Source organism: Mobula birostris, chromosome 1 (assembly GCF_030028105.1).
Source record: "Mobula birostris isolate sMobBir1 chromosome 1, sMobBir1.hap1, whole genome shotgun sequence".
NCBI lineage: Eukaryota > Metazoa > Chordata > Chondrichthyes > Myliobatiformes > Myliobatidae > Mobula > Mobula birostris.
This window is the reverse complement of record NC_092370.1, coordinates 132,766,357-132,786,055: the sequence shown is the minus strand read 5'-3', so window position 1 is coordinate 132,786,055 and position 19,699 is coordinate 132,766,357. Positions and strand designations below refer to the sequence as shown.

At 39.7% G+C, this 19,699-nt stretch overlaps 1 protein-coding gene across 2 annotated transcripts in view; it reads right to left on the bottom strand.

The window, feature by feature from the left end:
• Positions 1 to 19,699, bottom strand: part of dok6 (docking protein 6) — a 605,271-nt gene that overhangs the window by 249,085 nt on the left and 336,487 nt on the right. For both annotated transcript variants that reach the window (XM_072273010.1, XM_072273075.1), the window contains exon 3: positions 17,205 to 17,319. In XM_072273010.1, coding sequence (XP_072129111.1) covers positions 17,205 to 17,319 — 115 coding nt within the window. The remainder of the gene's footprint in view (positions 1 to 17,204; positions 17,320 to 19,699) is intronic.

The following is a 19,699-nucleotide window of genomic DNA, read 5'->3' as shown; positions in this document are numbered from 1 at the left end:
AGGAGCCATTTTTGAATGCTTTCTTGTAAGATTCCACAAACTAAATGATCTCTCAGAGCATAATTAAGACCATTACTGAACTCACAATGCTCAGATAACTTCTTCAATTCAGCCATGTGTGCTGAAATGGACTCCCATTCCTTTTGATTCCACTCATGAACTCTAAAGCATTCTGTAAACAACAATGACTTTGGTTTGAAATGAGCAAAGCTCATTTCTGCTGCTTTGGCTGAAGCAGTCAAACTTTGAAGTATTCTGTAAGCCTTTAAACCCAATGCATTCAGCAAAATTAGGACTTGTTTTCATTGTCTATTTCATTTGCTTCAAAATACTGTTGAATTTGTTCAGTATATAAAATCCGGTTATCTATTGTGTAATCAAACATGTCTATCTTTCCAATGTAACCAGCCATTTCTACTGTTTTTTATGATTACTATCACCTGGTACTTACTGTTTATGAACCTGTGAATTCTCCTGTTTACTGCCTTTCTTCAACTCAACAGTCTCTGCACATGCTGAGCTGCATTTTTCACTTGCTATTCCTCACTGAGTTTCTTTTACTTTGAACATCTTGCTGTGTTTCAACAGGTTGATAGCTATCCTGGGTCTGTTTTAAAAATACCTCATTGCCAATGTTATGTTTTGTAACGTTAAAACATTAAACTAATTCAAAGCAGACATGGGAGTCCGAAATGTGAGTCTAACTTTGAGTTTACCTTAAGTGCATGCATATATCATGGTAGCATCATGATGTATGCACTCAAAATGAATTATTTAAATAAACAAGAATGGTTAATCAACCAATATATATACAAAATTACTCAAATATTACTGAAATATTAAATACACAAGCGGTTTACTCAAAATTTCCTGGTCTCCCAGCACAGCAAGCTGTCCATAAGGGGATGATGCTGACTGTTAGGAACTGTTAGGATGAGAAACAGCTTCCTCCCTCAGGCCTACTGAACCCCTTGCCACCACCCAGATCTCATCATGTATGAAGCACCAGTAGCGTAATACTGCTTTAATGATTCCACTTGTGTTGTAAATGCTTCTTATGGTTTGTTAATTTATTTATGGTAATATTACTTTATGTGTTGTGTGTGTGTGTGTGTTATATGCACTGTGTTGTGCACTTTGGTCCAGAGGAACTTGATTTCGTTAGGTGGTATATAGGAGTACGGCTGAATGAAAATAAACTGAACTTGAACTTGATCTAATACAACATAGAACACAGAAATCTACAGCACATTACAGGCCCTTCGGCCCACAATGTTGTGCCGACCATGAAACCTACCATACAATCTGCCGAGAATTTCCCTACTGCAAAGCCCTCTATTTTCCTATTCTCCATGTACCTAACTGAGTTTCTTAAAAGACCCTGTTGTACCCACCCCCACTACCATGGCCGGCGCTCTGTGTGAAAAACTTACTTCTGACAACCCCCTTGTACCTAGACCGCTACAGCACAGCACAGTCCATTCGACCCATGATGTTGTGATGATCTTTTAACCTCCTAAAGATCATTCTAGCCCTCCATTTTGTCTATCATCCATGTGTCTATTTAAGAGTTCATAAATGGCCCTAATGTATCAGTTTCGAACATGACACAGAGCAGGGCTTTCCATGCACTCATTACTCTCTGTGTAAGAAACCTACCTCTGACATCCCCTGATACTTTCCTCCAATCACCTTAACATTTTATGCCCTTCTTTTAGCCATTTTCATCCTGTAGAAAAGTATCTGGCTGTCCACTCTACCCATGCCTCTATCATGTTGCAAATCACCTATAATGTTGGATTGGACTGTAGAATTATTATTTTTTTTGCAGTTTAACTTTCCTATGCTTGCTTGCATTTTATATAATCACCTACGTACAGTGCCTATAAAAAGTATTCAACCCTCCCCCCCAAGAAGTTTCCATGTTTTATAGTCTTACAGCATTGAATGACACTGGATTTAATTTGGCTTTTTTGACACTAATCAACAGAAATAGATTCATCTGTGTCAAAGTGAAAACAATCTCTACAAAGTGATCTAAATTAATTACAAATATAAAACACAAAATAATTGATTCCCTAAGTATTCACCTGCTTCAAGTCAGTATTTAGTAGATGCACCTTTGGCAGCAATTACAAGTCTTGAGACTGTGTAGATTGGTTTCTGTCAGCTTTGCACATCTGCACAATGCACATTGCAAAAATTTGCACAATGCAATTTTTCCCCATTCTTCTTTACAAGACTGCTCAAGCTCTGTTAGATTGTGTGGGCATTGTGAGTGAACGACCCTTTTCAAGTTTAGCCAAAAATTCTCAATTGGATTCTGACTTGGCCACTCCAGGACATTAACTTTGTTTTTAAGCCATTCCTTTGTAGCCTTGGCTTTAGGCTTGGGGTCATTGTCTGGCTGGAAGACAAATCTTCTCCCATATTGCAGTTCTCTTGCAGACTGCACCAGGCTTTCATCCAGGATATCCCTGTATTTTGCAGTATTCACTTTACCCTCTACTTTCTCAAGCCTTCAAGGACCTACTGCAGTGAAGCATCCCCACAGCATGATGTAGCCACCACTATGCTTCATGGCAGGGACGGCGTTTTTTGATGTGTTTTGTGCAAAGTGCTTAGTCTGATGGCCAAAAAGCTCAAATTTGGTTTCATCAGACCATAGAACCTTCTTCTTGCTGACTTGAGAGTTTCCCACATGCTTCTGTCAAACTTTAGCCAAGATTTCATGTGAGTTTTTTCAACAGTGGCATTCTTTTTGCCACTGTCCCATAAAGCTGTGACTGGTGAAATACTTGGACAACAGTTGTTGGATCTACAGTCTCTCCTATCTCAGCCACTGAAGCTTGTAGCTCCTCCAGAGTTGTCATAGGTCTCTTGGTGACCTCCCTCGCTAGACCCCTTCTTGCACAGCCACTCAGTTTTTGAGGACGTCCTGCTCTAAGCAGATATACAGCTGTGCCATATTCTTTCCATTTCTTGATAATTGACGTAACTATTCTCCAAGGGATATTAAATGACTTGGAAATTTTCTTGTATCCATATCTTGACTTGTGCTTTTCAATAACCTTTTTGCAGAGTTGCTCGGAGTGTTCTATAGTCTTCATGGTGTGGTTTTTGCCAGGATACTGACTCACCAGCCGTTAGACCGTCCAGATACAGGAGTATTTTTACTACAATCAGTTGAAACACCTTGACTGCACACAGGTCTCCAAAAACAGATCACCATTTAACTAATTATGTGACTTGTAAAACCAGTTTTGATTTTGTGTGTCATATTAAAGGGCCGTGAATACTTATGCAATCAACTATTCTATGTTTTATATTTGTATTTAATTTAGATTACTTTATAGAGATCTGTTTTCACTTTGACACAAAAGACTCTTTTTCTATTGATCAGTGTCAAAAAAGCCAAATTAAATCCACTGTGATTCAATGGTGTAAAACAATAAAACATGAAAACTTCCAGGGGGGGGTGAATTCTTTTTATAGGCACTGTACATATGACTCTGTCCTGATGAAGTATCTTGGCTTGAAACATTGACTGTTTACTCTTTTCCATAGATGCTGCCTAGCCTGCTGAGTTCCTTCAGCATTTTGTGTATATTGCATACATATGATTGTTCAGTAAATTTTCCAGTAATTATAGTTCTGCTGCTTCTGTATTTCTCTAGAAGCTTCACCGCTTGAATATGACTATTTAATAGGTTAATTGTTATCATTGGAATTGTTGTGCTATCTCTAGGCTGTGTTGGGATGAGCACAGCCTCTTTTTCCTTTGCCGTTTCTTTGTTCTCTCAGCTCATTTCTCTCAGTAATTTTTAGTATGCCAACAAAGGCTGCAGCAAGTTTCTGCAGATGTACCATGGAGAGCATTCCAGCTGGTTGCTTCACCGCCTGGTATGGAGGGGCTACCACACAGGATTAGAAAAAGCTGCAGAAAGTTGTAAACTCAGCCGGCTCCATCATGGACACTGGCCTCTCCAGCATCAAGGACATCTTCAAAAGGCGATGTCTCAAAAAGGTGGTACCCAAAACCCTGGACATGACCTGCTCTCATTTCTACCATCATGGAGGACATACAGGAGCCTGAATACACACACACAATGTTCTAGGACCAGCTTCTTTCCCTCCACTATTAAAACATCAGATTTCTTAATGGACAATGAACCCATGTACAATAGCTCACAACAGATTTTTTACATTATATATTGTACTGTGCTACTGCTGCAAAATAACAAAATTTCATGACAAATGCCAGTGATATTAAACCAGATGTTGATCTTTTTTGTTTGTTTTCTGCTCTTGCAACATTTAATAAAATGGCCCTAAGCAACATTTTATGATTCTTTCTTGACTTCTGAAGAAGCTCTGAATCGCAAAAAACACTAATGTGGGATTCTGCCAAATGGAAAACCCGACTGTCCAAATCATTCAGCTAGATTACTATCCTAGAATTCTCATTAGCATCCTCGGTATAATTCCTTGACACACTATAAATTGGCACTTCATTTTGCATGGGTCTTTTTGTCGCTTGTTGATGCATAGCTCATGCTGCCTGGAGAATTCGCCTAAGTGGTAATTTTATGGGCACATTCAAATTAAACCTACTGATTTCTGAGTCTCCTAATCAGATCAACCAGCATAAAAAAGTAGACCAGCATTTATATTGAACACTTTAAGTCCCTTTTAAGAAAGTCCCAAAGCACTTAATAGCACGTCACAAGAGGCTATTCTGATAAAGGAAACATTGCAGTCAAATTTATTCATCACCAGCTCCCATAATCAGGAAATTGGCAACAGAGTTAATCTGTTGACTGAGGGATAACTATTCAGGGATACAGTAGTAAAATCCCTTGTTGATAAATACGAACAGCTAATGAAAAAAGAGCTTGGATTCAGATTCTGATTTATCAGTTGCACAGTGAAATGCATCATTTGCATTAATACCCAAGGGTGTGCTGGGGACATCTCTCAAGTGTTGCCACACATTCCAGTCCCAAACATACCCACAATGCTCAGCAGGACAACAGAGAACACAACAAGCAATGAAACAACAAAAGCAAAGTAAGTCCTTTTCCTCCCTCTGGCCGACTCATACACGTGGGCAGTACTCCAAATCCTGTCTCCAGTCTCCAGAATTTGGTCATCGGGCTTCAACTTCTGGACTTCCAATCAATATTTGGGGTTCAATCTTCATCACTGACCCCTGAACTTCATGTGCACCAACTGACCAGTCCTTGATCTTCTTGGACCTTCATCTCCTGTCCACTTTGCTGGCTTTCGGGTGCAGAACAGAACAGTTGACTGTGGATGTCACTATCACTGAACCACATCACTGCTGTCTCCTTTTTCACTGGTCCACATCACTGGACTTCAGATGTGGAACACAGAGTGCAGAGCGGAGGTCTGGTCTCTAACTCCTCTACATCCTGGTCCCTAAACACTAATCTGACCTCGAGTTCTCCCACAACACTGTCACTAAACCCGAACCTGGATCCTAACCCCCTCTCTGTCCTCAAAACCATTTGTAAAACCTTAAAAAAATAACTGAGTCTGAGCCACAAACTCAACAAGACCAGCGCCATCTTGAGAAGAAAACAAGTGTTCTCTAACCTGCTCATAATCTTCAATCTCCACTCAATCCAATGCAGTTACAGATCTTGTACCCTGTTTAGCAAATCTCTGCTGTTGGATTCCATGGAAAATCTAAAATAAGGAAAATGTTTTGAAAGATCATGATGACAATGCAAAAAGTGAACTGCAAAATCACACCTGGGCCTTGGATTGTACTCCATCTTGCCAATGAAGAAAGATAAGATGCGATTGCGATTGAGTCAGCATGGAGGTGCAGATTTACTGCTGGCTGCTTTCGTGGAATGATCTTTTGTTAATGTACAAAAGCTTATGTGATCTTTGTGATAACACAGACCAAGCCTGATAGTTTACTTCTGATTGGCCTGCTTGGAGTTGCATAGAATCCTCATTTCATTAGCGTGAATCCTAAACTCAGGAAATATACTCAGTGGCCACTTTATTAGGTACACCTGCTCATTAATGCAAGTATCTAATTAGCCAATCATGTAGCAGCAACACAATGCAGAAAAGCATGCTGTCATGGTCAAGAGGTTCAGTTGTTGTTCAGCCCAAACATCAGAATGGGAAGAAATATGAGATACCTAATAAAGTGGCCACTGAGTGTATTTGGCTTTAATCTCAATTTGGGTAGTTTCATAACACTAAATACCTTTTTAATTCCAACACGTATGGTGGAAGATATAAAGCCAGGTTCAAAGCAGAACAATAATTGTATAAATATTTGAGACAGGGATGGAAACATTAAGATTAAAAGTGATTAAACACAGATTTATCATTATTCAGCTATTTTTGTTCTTTTTCCAGTCAAGTCAAACATTAAACAGGTGAGGACAAGTGCCTCCTGATTCCTTTCTTGAAATGGAGTCTTTTTCATGGTAACTTAACTGTCGTTTTGAAATTGCAGGCAAAGGAATCATAAAGATGGAGCAGTTGGTTGCCATGTCAGAGAGAATATGGTCTAGGAGTACAGGGGTATAAAATAAGTGGGACTGATAGGATGGCTTAGCTGGGGGTTAGCATGGACTAATTGGGACGAATGGTCTTTGTGCCATAATAACTATCTCATTTAAATGTGTTTAAGTAGTTCTTAAGTGTCACAAACTTAATATACAAGCAAATTTTAGACCATAAGACAGAGGAACAGAATTAGGCCATTCAGCCCATTGAGTCTGCTCTATCATTCAATCATGGCTGATTTATTATTCCTTTTGACTCCATTATCTTGCCTTTCCGTGTAACCTTTGATGTCCTTCCAAATCAAAAACCTATCGATCTCTTCTTTAAAATACCCAGTACTTGGCCTCCACAGACATCTGTGGCAGTGAATTCCATAGATTCACCTCCCACTGGCTCAAGAAATTCCTCCTGTTCGCTATTCTAAAGGGATGTCCTTGTGTTCTGAGGCTGTGCCCTCTGGTCCTACAATAGTTAAATACAAAACTGTCAGGTATTTCAATATCCTTGAGGTTTATATCTAATTACTTTGCTTTTAACAGTCATTATGACCAATATCCTGAGGACAAAAAAAAAAATCCTGTATTGAAATGCACTCGAAGCGAAAAGCTGTGTATTACAGTCAGTTCTGGTGTTAATACATCACATCAGTAGCAAACTACCTACCTAACCACATCATCATATTAACCTACTCCGGAAGCATAAAAAGAATAGCTGTAATAAACTAATTTCATACTAACTAATTACGCTGGTTCAGATCAAAGAGTCAGGCTACACTAAAGCAAAGTTAGGCGGCATGGTAGCATAATGGTTGGCGTAATGTTATTGCAGCAATAGCAACCCATGTTAATTTCTGCCACTGTCTGTAAGGAGTTTGTATGTTCTCCCCGTGACCATGTGGATTTCATCCCACATCGCAAAGATGAATGGGTTAGTAGGTTAACTGGTCATATGGGTGTAATTGGGAGGTATGGGCTTATTGGGCCAGGAGAGTCTATTACCCTGGTGTATCTCTAAATAAATAAATATAATAATACTACACCCAGCACAATCCTCACTGATTTGACGCAAATGTCGCATTTTTAGATTATAGATTATGAGGACACTCAGTCCTCGTTTATTGTCATTTAGAAATGCATGCATTAAAAATGATACAACGTTCCTCCAGAATGATATCACAAGAAAACACAGGACAACCAAGACTAAAACTGACAAAACCGCATAATTATAACATATAGTTACAACAGTGCAAAACAATACCATAATTTGATAAAGAGCAGACCATGGGCACGGTAAAAAAAAAGTCTCAAAGTCCCGATAGACTCATCATCTCATGCGGGCGGTGGAAGGGAAGAACTCTCCCTGCCATGAACCTCCAAGCACCGCCAACTTGCTGATGCAGCACCATTGGAAGCACCCGACCGCAGCGAACTCTGAGTCGTTCACAATGTTTCAATGTTTTGATGTACATGTGATTAAACTCATCATTCTGAATCAACCAAACAAAGTTTTAAGTCCCACACTAAGAACTAATACACAGAAGTATTAATAATACACTTTAGGTGACTTTGACACAAAAAGATAAAGTGACACGAGGAACTCTTCTGGGTAGCCGCAGTGCTATGAAAACACAGTAGGACAGTGACTATGTTAGCGAGGGTATGAGGTGTGTAGTGTAAATGTAAATGTAAAGTGGCAGTGAATTGTGCGTTCAGCAGTCAAGCAATCACTGAGTTGTTTGCAGCACACAGGATTACGGGCTCACTTCTTTAAGAGGTTACAGATGGACATTGTGTTGAGAGGTGGTTGGTTTCTCCCCTGTCACTCCATTCTCACCAGCCTTGTAGGCTATTCACTAATCAGAGAAATGTGAATGCTTAAGGCTTCCAAATGATTCATGTTGTTTTTTGCAGCAGCTATCTCCAGCAAAGGAGCCAAACTGGACAGCCAGTGTATTCTTGAGATGTGTCCACGCTGGTAGTACGTTAAGTCTCCAAATCCAGTAAAACTGCTCCCATACAATGGATGGAGATAATTAATCGTGTGGAACCGTACAGCAGGTATTCCGGCACCATATCACAATGCTCATGGGACCATGTTACCACACTGAGCACACTTAATTGCTCACGGTAATGACACAGTAGAAACCTTTGCCCTGAAGCACTGCTGGCCCATTGCACTGGGAGGTACTTAATCATCGCCACTGTACCTGGTTCTCAGAAGAGTGCCCATCATGCTACCATGTGTTTCCCCAACACACATCTATGCTGTACCAGCATTTACTCTAAGTGAAAGTGTTGTATTCTGAGGCTGTCCCTTCTGGTCCTAGACTGTTCCACTACAGGAAACATCCTGTGGGTGTCCACTCTATCTAGGCCTATCAGTAATCAATAGATTTCAATGAGATTCCCTCTCATTCCTCTAAACTCCAACAGGTACAGGCCACCGCCATCAAATCCTCCTCATAATTTAACCATGTAATTCCCGGAATCATTCATGTGAAACCCCTCTGGACCCTCTCCAACACTAGCACTTCTTTTCTTAGATCAGAGGCCCAAAACTGTTCACAATACTCCAAGTGTGGTCTGACCAATGTCTTACAAAGCCTCAGCATCACATCCTTGCCCTTTAATTTTAGTCTTCTTCTCAAAATGAATGCCAACATTGATTTGCTTTCCTTACCACCGACACAACCTGTAAGTAAACCTTTCGGGAATCCTGCACGAGAACTCCCAAGTCCCTTAGCAACTCTGAATTTCCTCCATTTAGAAAATAGACTACATCTCTATGTCTTCTACCAAAGTGCATGACTATGCGCTTCCCTACATAATATACCATTTGCCACTTCTTTGCCCATTCTTCCAATATGTCCAAATCCTTCTGCAGACTGCCTGCTTCCTCAACAATATCTGCTCCCTCAACACTACCTGCTCTCCCACCTATCGTATTGTCTGTAAACTTGGCCACAAAGCCATCAATTCCATCATTCAAATCATTGTCATATAATGTGAAAAGAAATGGTCTCACTACCAACTTTTGGGGAACACCACAGCCAACCAGAATAGGCCCCCTTTATTCCTAATCTTTGTCTCCTGCCGATCAGCTAACCTTACATTTATGCTAGTATCTTCAAAGTTCAAAGTAAAATTTATCATCCAAGTACATAATGTCACCACGTACAACCCTGAGATACTTCTTCTGCAAGCATACTTAGCAAATCTATAGAACAGTAACTGGAAACAGGATCTGTAAACAGTAAACTATAAACAAACTATGCAAATGCAGATAATAAATAAATAACAATAAATAATGAGCATGAAATTCCAAGATAAAAGAGTCTTTAAATGAGTGTAGTTATCCCCTTTTGTTCAGGAGCCTGATGGTTGAGGGGTAGTAACCGTTCTTGAACCTGGTGGTGCATGAAATACCACGGACTCTTATCTTTTTAAGCAGCCTTATGTGTGGCACCTTGTCAAAAGCCTTCTGAAATTCCAGTAAATATCATCCACTAACACTCTTTTGTCTATCCTGCCTGTTATTTCCTCAAAGAATTCCAATTGAATAGTCTGGCAAGATTTCCCCTTAAGGAAACCATGCTGATGTTGGCCTATTTTATCATGCACATCAAGGTACACCAAAACCTCATTGTTAATATTAGACTCTAACATCTTCCCAACAACTGTAGTCAGGCTAATTGGTCTCTAATTTTCTTTCTTCTGCCTCCTTCCTTCCTTAAAGAGTGGAGTGACATTTGCCATTTCACAGTCCTGAAGAATCTAGTGATTCTTGAAAGATCATTAATAATGCCTCCACAATCTCTTCAGCTACCTCTTTCAGAACTTTAAGGTGTAGCCCATCTGGTCCAGCTGACATCTACCTTCAGGTTTTTCAGCTTCCCTATCCCCTTCTCCTTAGTTATAGCAACTACACTCACTTCTGCCACCTGATACTTTTGAATTTCTGGCTCACTGCTAGGGTTGTTCACAGTGAAGACTGATGCAAAATACCTATTAGGTTCTCCAGCATTTTTTTTTGCCCCCATTACTGTTTTTCCAATATCATTTTCCAACGTTCCCATATCCACTCTCTTTTGTTCTTTTTATATATCTGAAAAACCTTTTGATATCCACTTTGATATTTTGGGATAGCTTACCTTCATATTTCATATTTTCTCTCCTCATGGATTTTTATTTGCCTTCTGTTGGATTTTAAAAACTTCCTCAGTCCTCTAAATTTTCACAAATTTTTGCACTATTATATGCCCTCTCTCTTGCTATTATCTTGACTTTGACTCTCCTTGTTACGCAAGGTTGCCTCATCCTCCCTTTAAAATTCTACTTCACCCTTGGGATGTATGTATCCAACATCTTCCAAATTGCCTCCAGAAACTTCAGCCATTGCTGTTCTGCCATCATCCTTGCTGGTGTCCCATTTCAATCAACTTTGGCCAGCTTCTCTCTTATGCCTCTGTAACTCCCTTTACTCCACTGTAATACTGATGCATCTGACTATATCTTCTCCCTCTTAAAGTGCAGGGTGAATTCTATCATATTATGATCACTGTCTCCTAAGGGTTCCTTTCCTTTAAGCTCCTTTATCAAATCTGGTTTATTACATAACGCCCAATCCAGGATTGCCTTTCCCCTAGTGGACTCAACCACAAGCTGCTCTAAAAAGAAATCTACAAATTCCCTCTCTTGGCGTCCGGCTCCAACCTAATTTTTCCAATCTACCTGCATATGGAACTCCCCCGTGACTATTGTAACATTGTCCTCATTACTTGCCTTTTCTATTTCACATTGCAAATTATATTCTACATCCTGGCTACTGTTTGGAGGCCTGTATATAGTTCCCATCAGGATCTCTTTATCCTTGCAGTTTCTTAACTCTACCCCAAGGATTCTATGTCTTCCAACTCTATGTCACCTCTTTCCAAGGATTTGATTTCATTTGTTACTGACAGAGTCACCCCACCCTCTCTGCCTATCTACCTATTCTTTCAGTTCAATGTGTATCCTTGGATGTTAGGTTCCCAACTATGACCCTATTTCAGCCCAATTGCAGAACATCCTTATTGAATCTGAAGAATGAAGCCTTGTAAAATTTTACAATTTATAAAGAAGTATTTGGGATTATTGTCAATGCTTTTATTATCGCCTTAAGACAACTGCTGGAGATACTGTTGACAGTCTAAAACTATGAATTCCACAAGGGACAGAGAATTAGTTGTGGAGATCATTGAAGGTACTTATTATTAAAGGACATGAATCTGAAAATAGAGGAACGTACATGTTGGTTTAATAGCTAGGGTACATAGGAACATATTGATAATAGAGTTGTTAAGCAAGTATATATGTGTTGGCCATCATTTGTCGGGGATTGAGTTCAAGAGCCACAAGGAAATGTTGCAGCTCTATAAAACTCTGGTTAGACCATGCTTAGGATATTGTGTTCCATTCTGTCAACTCGTTATAGAAAGGATGTGGAAGCTTTAGAGAGGGGGCAAAAGAGGTTTACCAGGATGCTGCCTGGATGAGAAGGCATGACGTATGAGAGAGCTAGGGCTTTTCTCTTTGGAGAGAAGCAAGGTGAGAGGTGACTTGACACAGGTGTACTAGATGTTAAGAAGTGTAGACTAAGTGGATAGCCAGGGACATTTTTTCAGGAGGGAAATAGCTACTATGAGGGGACATATTTTTAGAAAATTGGAGGAAAGTATAGGAGAATGTCAAAGACAAGTTTTTTTTTTTACATGGAGAGTGGTGGATGCATGAAACACCCTGCCAGAGATGGTGGTAGAAGCAGATACACTGGGAAATTTAAGAAACTCTTAAATAGGCACATGGATGATAGAAACATGGAGTGCTATGTAGGAAGGAAGGATTAGTTTGATCTTAGAGTAGGTTAAAAGGTTTGCACAACTTTGTGAGCTGAAGGGCCTGTACTGTGCTATAACATATAATGCTGTATGCATATTTTATTCCATAACCGTACTTTAACCTCTAACTTTAATTTTTGATTTAAGCTTTATACTTTATAATTGTCGAATGTTGTCTTTCTTTGCATGTTGCATTCTAACCAACACACCACAGCAAATTCCGAATACATGTAAACGCCAGAGTGACTGCACTGTCACATGTGAATGAGCATGGGTAGGTTGGTAGGTTGAAGGGAGGAACAGGGTTTATTTAGCTGTTGTTACGTTGCTTCCTGTTGTGTTCTGTTGCATTCTGTGTGGTTCTGCCAACCATTGCAGGGATACAATGTTGGCACCGCAACATGCAGGCTGCCCTCAACACATCCTTGGGCGTGTTAGTTGTTTATGCAAATGACACATTTCACTGTATGTTTCAATGTACATGTGATAAATAAATCTACATCTGATTCTGAACCTCGATCTGTTTTATGTTCTATGTTCTCAATAGATTTCAATGCCTATCTAAACTACCTTGCTTATAGATTGTGCTAAATTAACTTACAACAAGTACTCAAGCACATTTATCAATTCCAAACCAATGTTTGTGCAAACACATGCATGCACTCATTACAGTTTCACAGATTGATGCAATATATGTTCTAAGATAAAGAATCCATGATTAATGTGATTGCTGGTAATAGTTCTGTGCTCTCCACCACTTTTACTGGAAAGACCTTTGCACATGTCCCTCCATATTAATGAAATACTGGCTCCTAAGGTGCAGACAATTTCTCGTTGCCTTGGGGGTGCACCAAGCTTCAACATTTTATTATATGCTTAGCTTCTGCTTAAACATCATAGCAATTGGGATTGAAGCGAGTTGATTTGGCCCAAGGGAATTCTTTTCACCATAGATTCTCATTTTTTAATCATTGGAGTTACAATGCAATTTACACAACTCATCTCTGGTGGAGGTAACATGCTGGTCTGAAGGGCATTGTGCTTAATCATGATCGCAGGTCAGCTCTCCCATCAGACAAACAGGGAAGCTAATGAGTCCAGAACCTTCCAAAAGTCTAGTTAACATTTCAAAGGAGCTGTAGGTATGAAAGAAAAGTAGGGGTACTGGAGATACAGGCAGTTCTTAAGTTAAGAGTATGTGTGGGCTTGCCTTCTGAGAGAATGGTTTGTATTATGATTTTCCATAATGTATGAAGCATGTGTCAAGAAATGCAGATTGCAAAAGAAGTTATGTTAATTTATTTTTTTCACACAGATTCCACGAGAGCAACTTTTCTTCTGTACTTAGGACTTCTGGATAATGGTTTGTGAATTCTGTAAGGCAGGGGTCCCCAACCTTTTTTGCACCACGGACCGGTCTAATATTGACAATATTCTTGCAGACCGGCCGACGGTGGGGGGGTGGTGTTCAAGTAGGGTTGTCAAATTTCTCACTCCCAAATAAGGGACAAAAGTAGCAGTCAAATACGGGACACTTGTGTTTACCCCGAGAAAGACTACCATGACCATGAAGCCTTGCGCGGGCACCTGTGTGCGCATGCTTGACGTGTGCATACGTGGCGTGTGCATGTGTGTATGTGCCGATTTTTTTCTACAAATCGGTTTTGGCTTAATCTTCCTGATTCTGTTAAGTGAAACTACACTGTACATACATTATTTCTACTTTACATAGGCTGTGTATTTATCATATCATTCCTGCTTTTACTATATGTTAGTGTTATTTTAGTTTTTATTTTTTATTTGGTATAATTTGGTAGGTTATTTTTTGGGTCTGGGAACGCTCAAAAATTTTTCACATATAAATTAATGGTAATAGCTTCTTCACTTTATGCCATTTCGGCTTACGAACGGTTTCATAGGAATGCTCTACCTTAGCGGGGGAAATACGGGACAAGGGTGGTCCCGTATGGGACAAACCAATTTAGCCCAATATATGGGATGTCCTGGCTAATATGGGACAGTTGGCAACCTTATGTTCAAGTTCAACAGTGCGTGACAGGGAAGGAGGAAAGGTGCAGCTGACTCATATCATTTCATATCGCCAAATCATATTGTTTCCTCGCGGCCCGGTAGCACATGCTTTGCAGCCCGGTGGTTGGAGACCACTGCTGTAAGGATAAATTTTCAGAATGAAAACAGGCCTAATGCTGGAGTTTAGAAGAATGACAGGAGATCTCACTGAAACCAAATCAAACATTGAAAGGCCTAGATAGAGTGAACGCAGAGAGGATGTTTCCTCAAGTGGAGAGCCTAGGACCAGAGAGCACAGCCTCAGAATACAAGGACTTCCCCTTAGAACAGCAATGAAGAGGAATTTCTTTAGCCAGAAGATGGTGAATCTGTGGAATTCATTGCCACCGATGCTGTGGAGACCAAGTTATTAGGTATATTTAAAGCAGAGGTTGATAAGTTCTTGATTAATAAGGGTGTATGGGAAGAAGGGATGAGAATGGGATTGAGAAGGATAGTACATCAGCTAGAAGGAATATTAGAGCATAGTCAATGGGCTGAATGATCTAATTCTACTCCTATGTTTTATAGTCTCATGCATTGGTTGCCTGTACTCAGACGGTTAGGGAGCATCAATGAAGGGAGAAACAGATCTAACAAGTCATTTGCTTTAAATGGTAACTCGATTTCACTCTTCACACATGCTGCCTGGCCTGCTGGGTATCTCCATTCATTGCTAATATTTCTCTGGATCAATGGTTGCATATTAATGCGGCAGTTAGCACATCGCTCTACAGAGCCAGTGAACCAATTGTGGTTCAATTCCCATTGTTGTCTGGAAGGAGTTTGTACACGTTCTCTATGGCCACATGGGCTTCCTCTGGGTGCCTCATTTCCTCCCATATTCCAAAGAAGTACATGTTAGGATTAGTAAATCGTGGGCGTGCTATGTTGGTACCAGAGGCATGACAACACTTGTGGTCTGCCCAGCAAAATCCTCATTAATTTAATTTAATGCAAATGATTCATTTCATTGCATGTTTCAATGTTTCAATGTTTTGATGTTGATGTGATAATTAAAGCTAATCTTTAATCTTTATTTTCTGTAGATCACTTAAACCTGTACATCGAGACCTAACAATCAAAGATTGGTATTTGCCTTGCACATCTAATTTCATAAAACATCTCATAGTGCTTCACAGCCAAAAATACCCTCAGTGTTCACTTTATGGAGGAATACCTAGTTCTGTAGGGCTGAAGGAGGTTGCAGAAGGAGGAAAACTGATTAGCTCCAGCCAACATGTTACATCCTGTACCAAATAAAGTGGCCACTGAGTGTATGTTCCTGATCTTTTACTGCTATAACCCATTCACTTCAAGCATTATCCCTTCAGGTATCATTCCTGAAGAAGATGACAGAGTTTGTCATCGAGACGTCAGTTACCATCGATACCTGTACCCGACTAGAAACTCAAGAAGAGTTTATTCCTCATACACGTTGGGAAAGCACTAGATCCTTTTTCAGAATTATGTATTTGCACTCTCACTGTCCCTATCTACAAACTGGTTTTACCACCAAATAAGTATTTTCCCTCTTAACATTTTCCTCCAGACTTATGCAGCCTGATGTTTGATAATTGAATCTTCTGACATTTACATTGGCTCAGTGGCTTGTTAACATCTCAGGAAATACTAAAGGATGGTGACTGCTGGTATCATATTATAAGCTACCAGGCTGTTTATTATTTCAATGAAATTGTAACTCACACAAATTCCATACCCAAAAGGCACCCCTTTCCAGTAACTTTACTACCTATATTTAGCATAATTAAAAGAAAAGCTCGCAACCATTTTAGCAAAAAGAGGAACTGAATTAAATTAAAAGCTATTTTTATTGAGGATAAATGATAGGCATTAAAAATATATTTATTTATTTAAAGGCTCTTTATTGAGGATAATTGATTGGAATTAAAAGACTATTTATTTAAAGGCATTTTATTGAGGATAATTGAATGGAAGAATGAATCAGAAGAAAAAGAAGTGAAATACAGCTTTCAGCAGAAGTCGTCTTGGAAGCAGTTAAAAAATAATGTTAAGTTGGGTTGAAATTTTATTAACTATCTTGAGCGCATTAGAGACTGTTAGCAGAAATCCTGACTGATATCATTTGTTGTTTGAGCAAGAAGAAAATTGTTCCATAGGGTTATTAAGTATCTCTGAAAATTCAGAACAATTCATTTAGGATATCTGCAGAGTGAAATAACCTAATCAACAAGTACTGGTGGACACAATTATTCTTTTCAACTTTTTCTTTGCAAAGTAAGGACAATATAATTCAATCCCATCAGTCTATGAACTATCATCATATTTTTAACCAATTCCCTGCATTCTACGATATGCCAGTTGTGAGCTATCTGGTGCCATGGGCAATGTTACATAAAAGACACAGAACACATCGCAAACTGCATTATAAAGTGCATTAATAGTACCTCAGGGATATAATTTAAACCGCATTAGAGGATGAGAAAACATCTCTTTTACTTAGAGCAATACTTATCTTTGCTTAATGTTAAAAAAAGTTGTACTTCTATAAAAATTCAAAGGTTCCAGTTCATTGTCAACATAATATCTGCATCAAATTATCTCAAAGATAAAATATTCTGTCTTTCTATCTTTTCTTTGCATGTTAGTCTGGATGGGTTTACATTTCCAAAATGGGCTTGAGCTTCCTCAAGCTATAGATGCACAAGTAATTGCTTACCTGACTCACAGGCAAATGTCTTTGATGTTTCATCATGAAAGATAATTGCCACAGCATGTTTCTTTGTCTCCCGGGGCAACCTGCTTATGTTCCTGATGCTGTGCAGCTCAGTTACCTGGAAGCAAGAGTCAGATTAATTATAAAAATGGCACATTCTTTCATTTGATGTCCCACAAGGGAGGAAAGTATTGTTTTTTTATGATTTTTGTGTATATGTGTGTATTCATCACAGTGAGAGTACTAGCTGTGGGCAATGAATTTTTTTTTAAAGTTAGGTGCATGCAATTGTATTAAGCATTCAGGATTAGCTGCTAAACAACTAGTATGAAGCAGACAGGCCATGACCTTCTTCCAGCATGCTAACAAGTTGCATCACTGCATGGTATGGAAACTGTACTGTGGTTGGCAGGAAGACTCTGTAACAGGTAGTCAAAACTGCCCAATGCATCACTGGCACCAGCCTACCCACCATCAAGGACATATGTACAGAAAGGTACCAGAAAAAGGTCAGTAACATCATGAAGGGTCCTACCCACCCTGCTCATGGATTCTTTGTTCCATTCCCACCCAGGAGGAGGCTACGTAGTATTCATGCCAGGACCACCGGATTCAAAAACAGCTATTTTCCCCAAGCAGTAAGGCTGATCAATAATTGAACACCACCCACAACCACTACTTTAGCATTTCCTGATAGATTAACCTTATATACAGTCACTCGTGCCTGGCATCACCTTATGGATATACAATCAAACTACATGTATAAGCTATCTTGTGTATTTATTTGTGTTTTTTTTTAAATTGTATTCTTTATCTTATTGTGTTTCTTTTTCTGTTACATCAGATCTGGGGTAACAATTATTTAATTCTCCTTTGCACTTGTGTACTGGAAATGACATTAAACAATCTAGAATTCATTCCACTACATTCCAATCAACATATTTTTGTTCCCAAGTTCAGGAAGACTAATTTGTGGACTAAAGTATGTTTAGTCCTTTAGGTTGTGACTTATTAGGGCTGTGTTTCCCATTCCAACCTTCATCAACACTTCTTGCACAGTTTGACTACATGAGGAAACAGTCTGCGAACAACTTTCTGTTGGCAGGTAAATAATCAGTAAGAATGAGTTTGAAAATGCTCAAATCCATTGAGAACATGGAAAGATGACTCTGTAGGCAAGACTAAAAGAACCACCTAATGCCAAGCTTCAAGATGTTATCACTGGGAAAAGAAGCAAATAAAGTAATAATGTTGCTTTTATAATAATAAAATGAAAGTATCTAATCTCTGCTTTTGCTCAATGTTAGCTACTGAGATAGAAACCTGTCAGAGCAAAATGAAGGATACTATCTTAGTGCAGGGGCTCCCAACCTTTTTTATGCCATGAACCAATACCATTAAGTAAGTGGCCATGGACCCCAGGTTAGAAACCCCTGTCTTAGTGCACTATTGATGGAATGTTACCTCATTGAAATTACTGATCTCCAAACAAGATGTTTGCAAGGGTTCCCAAACTGGGGCCCACAGACCCCTTACTTAATGGTATTGGTCCATGGCATAAAAAAGGTTGTGAACCCCTGTGTTAGAGTGTAGTTCCTTAACTCTTTAGAGATCCATAGAGAATTTTGCCCCATTTCTATCTTTCAGTTAAAGCTAATTAAGTATCTGGTCAAATAGTGCTGCCTGTGCGATCTTGCTGTGCACAGGCTGGTTGCTACATCTCCTCCATTTTGGCAAAAATTACAGCCCAACCTAACCCAGGATTGTCGAGGACGTGAAAGGCCTCACAGATGTTACAGGCTGATTTCAGTCCCCCTTTGTGTTAAAATAGCAGGGAAGTACGTGCGTCCTCCAAAACTACTTAATAATGTCAGATTTCAGATTCAGATTTCCTTATCACAAGTACACGGAAACATACGGTGAAATGTCTAGTTGTGTTAACAGCCAACATACCCAGGGATGTGCTGGGTGCAGCACATGACAGTTATCTCTGCGTGCTAGCTCAGCTCTGGAACTTCTTCACTCTCTCTGCGTACCAATGCTCAAAGCTCAAAGTAAATTTATTGTCAAATTGCATAAGCGCCTATGTCTGTGCGCCCTTAACTCCTGGTGCAGTCATCGAGGCGCGGTCATGACAAGCTTTTTTTTTTGGTATGCTCAACGTACGGCGTGTCTTGGGCATCTGAAACCTGGCGGAGCCCATCCCTCTCCTGGTTTTTTTAATGAGGTCGAGTTGATAGCTCGAAACTTAACCCAGGCGCGGATGGAGAGTGTGCAAAGGAGCTGGCCGGATTCAAGCTCGGGACCTCTCGCCCCGAAGTCCAGCGTTGATGCCACTACGCCACCAGCCAGTAAAATTACATATATGTCACCATATATTACCTTGAGATTTATTTCCTTGCAGGCATTCACAGTAGATCAGGGAGATGTTGTGCAATAGAATCAATGAAAGATGACACACAAAACCGCCAAACAATCAATGTGCAAAAGACAGATGG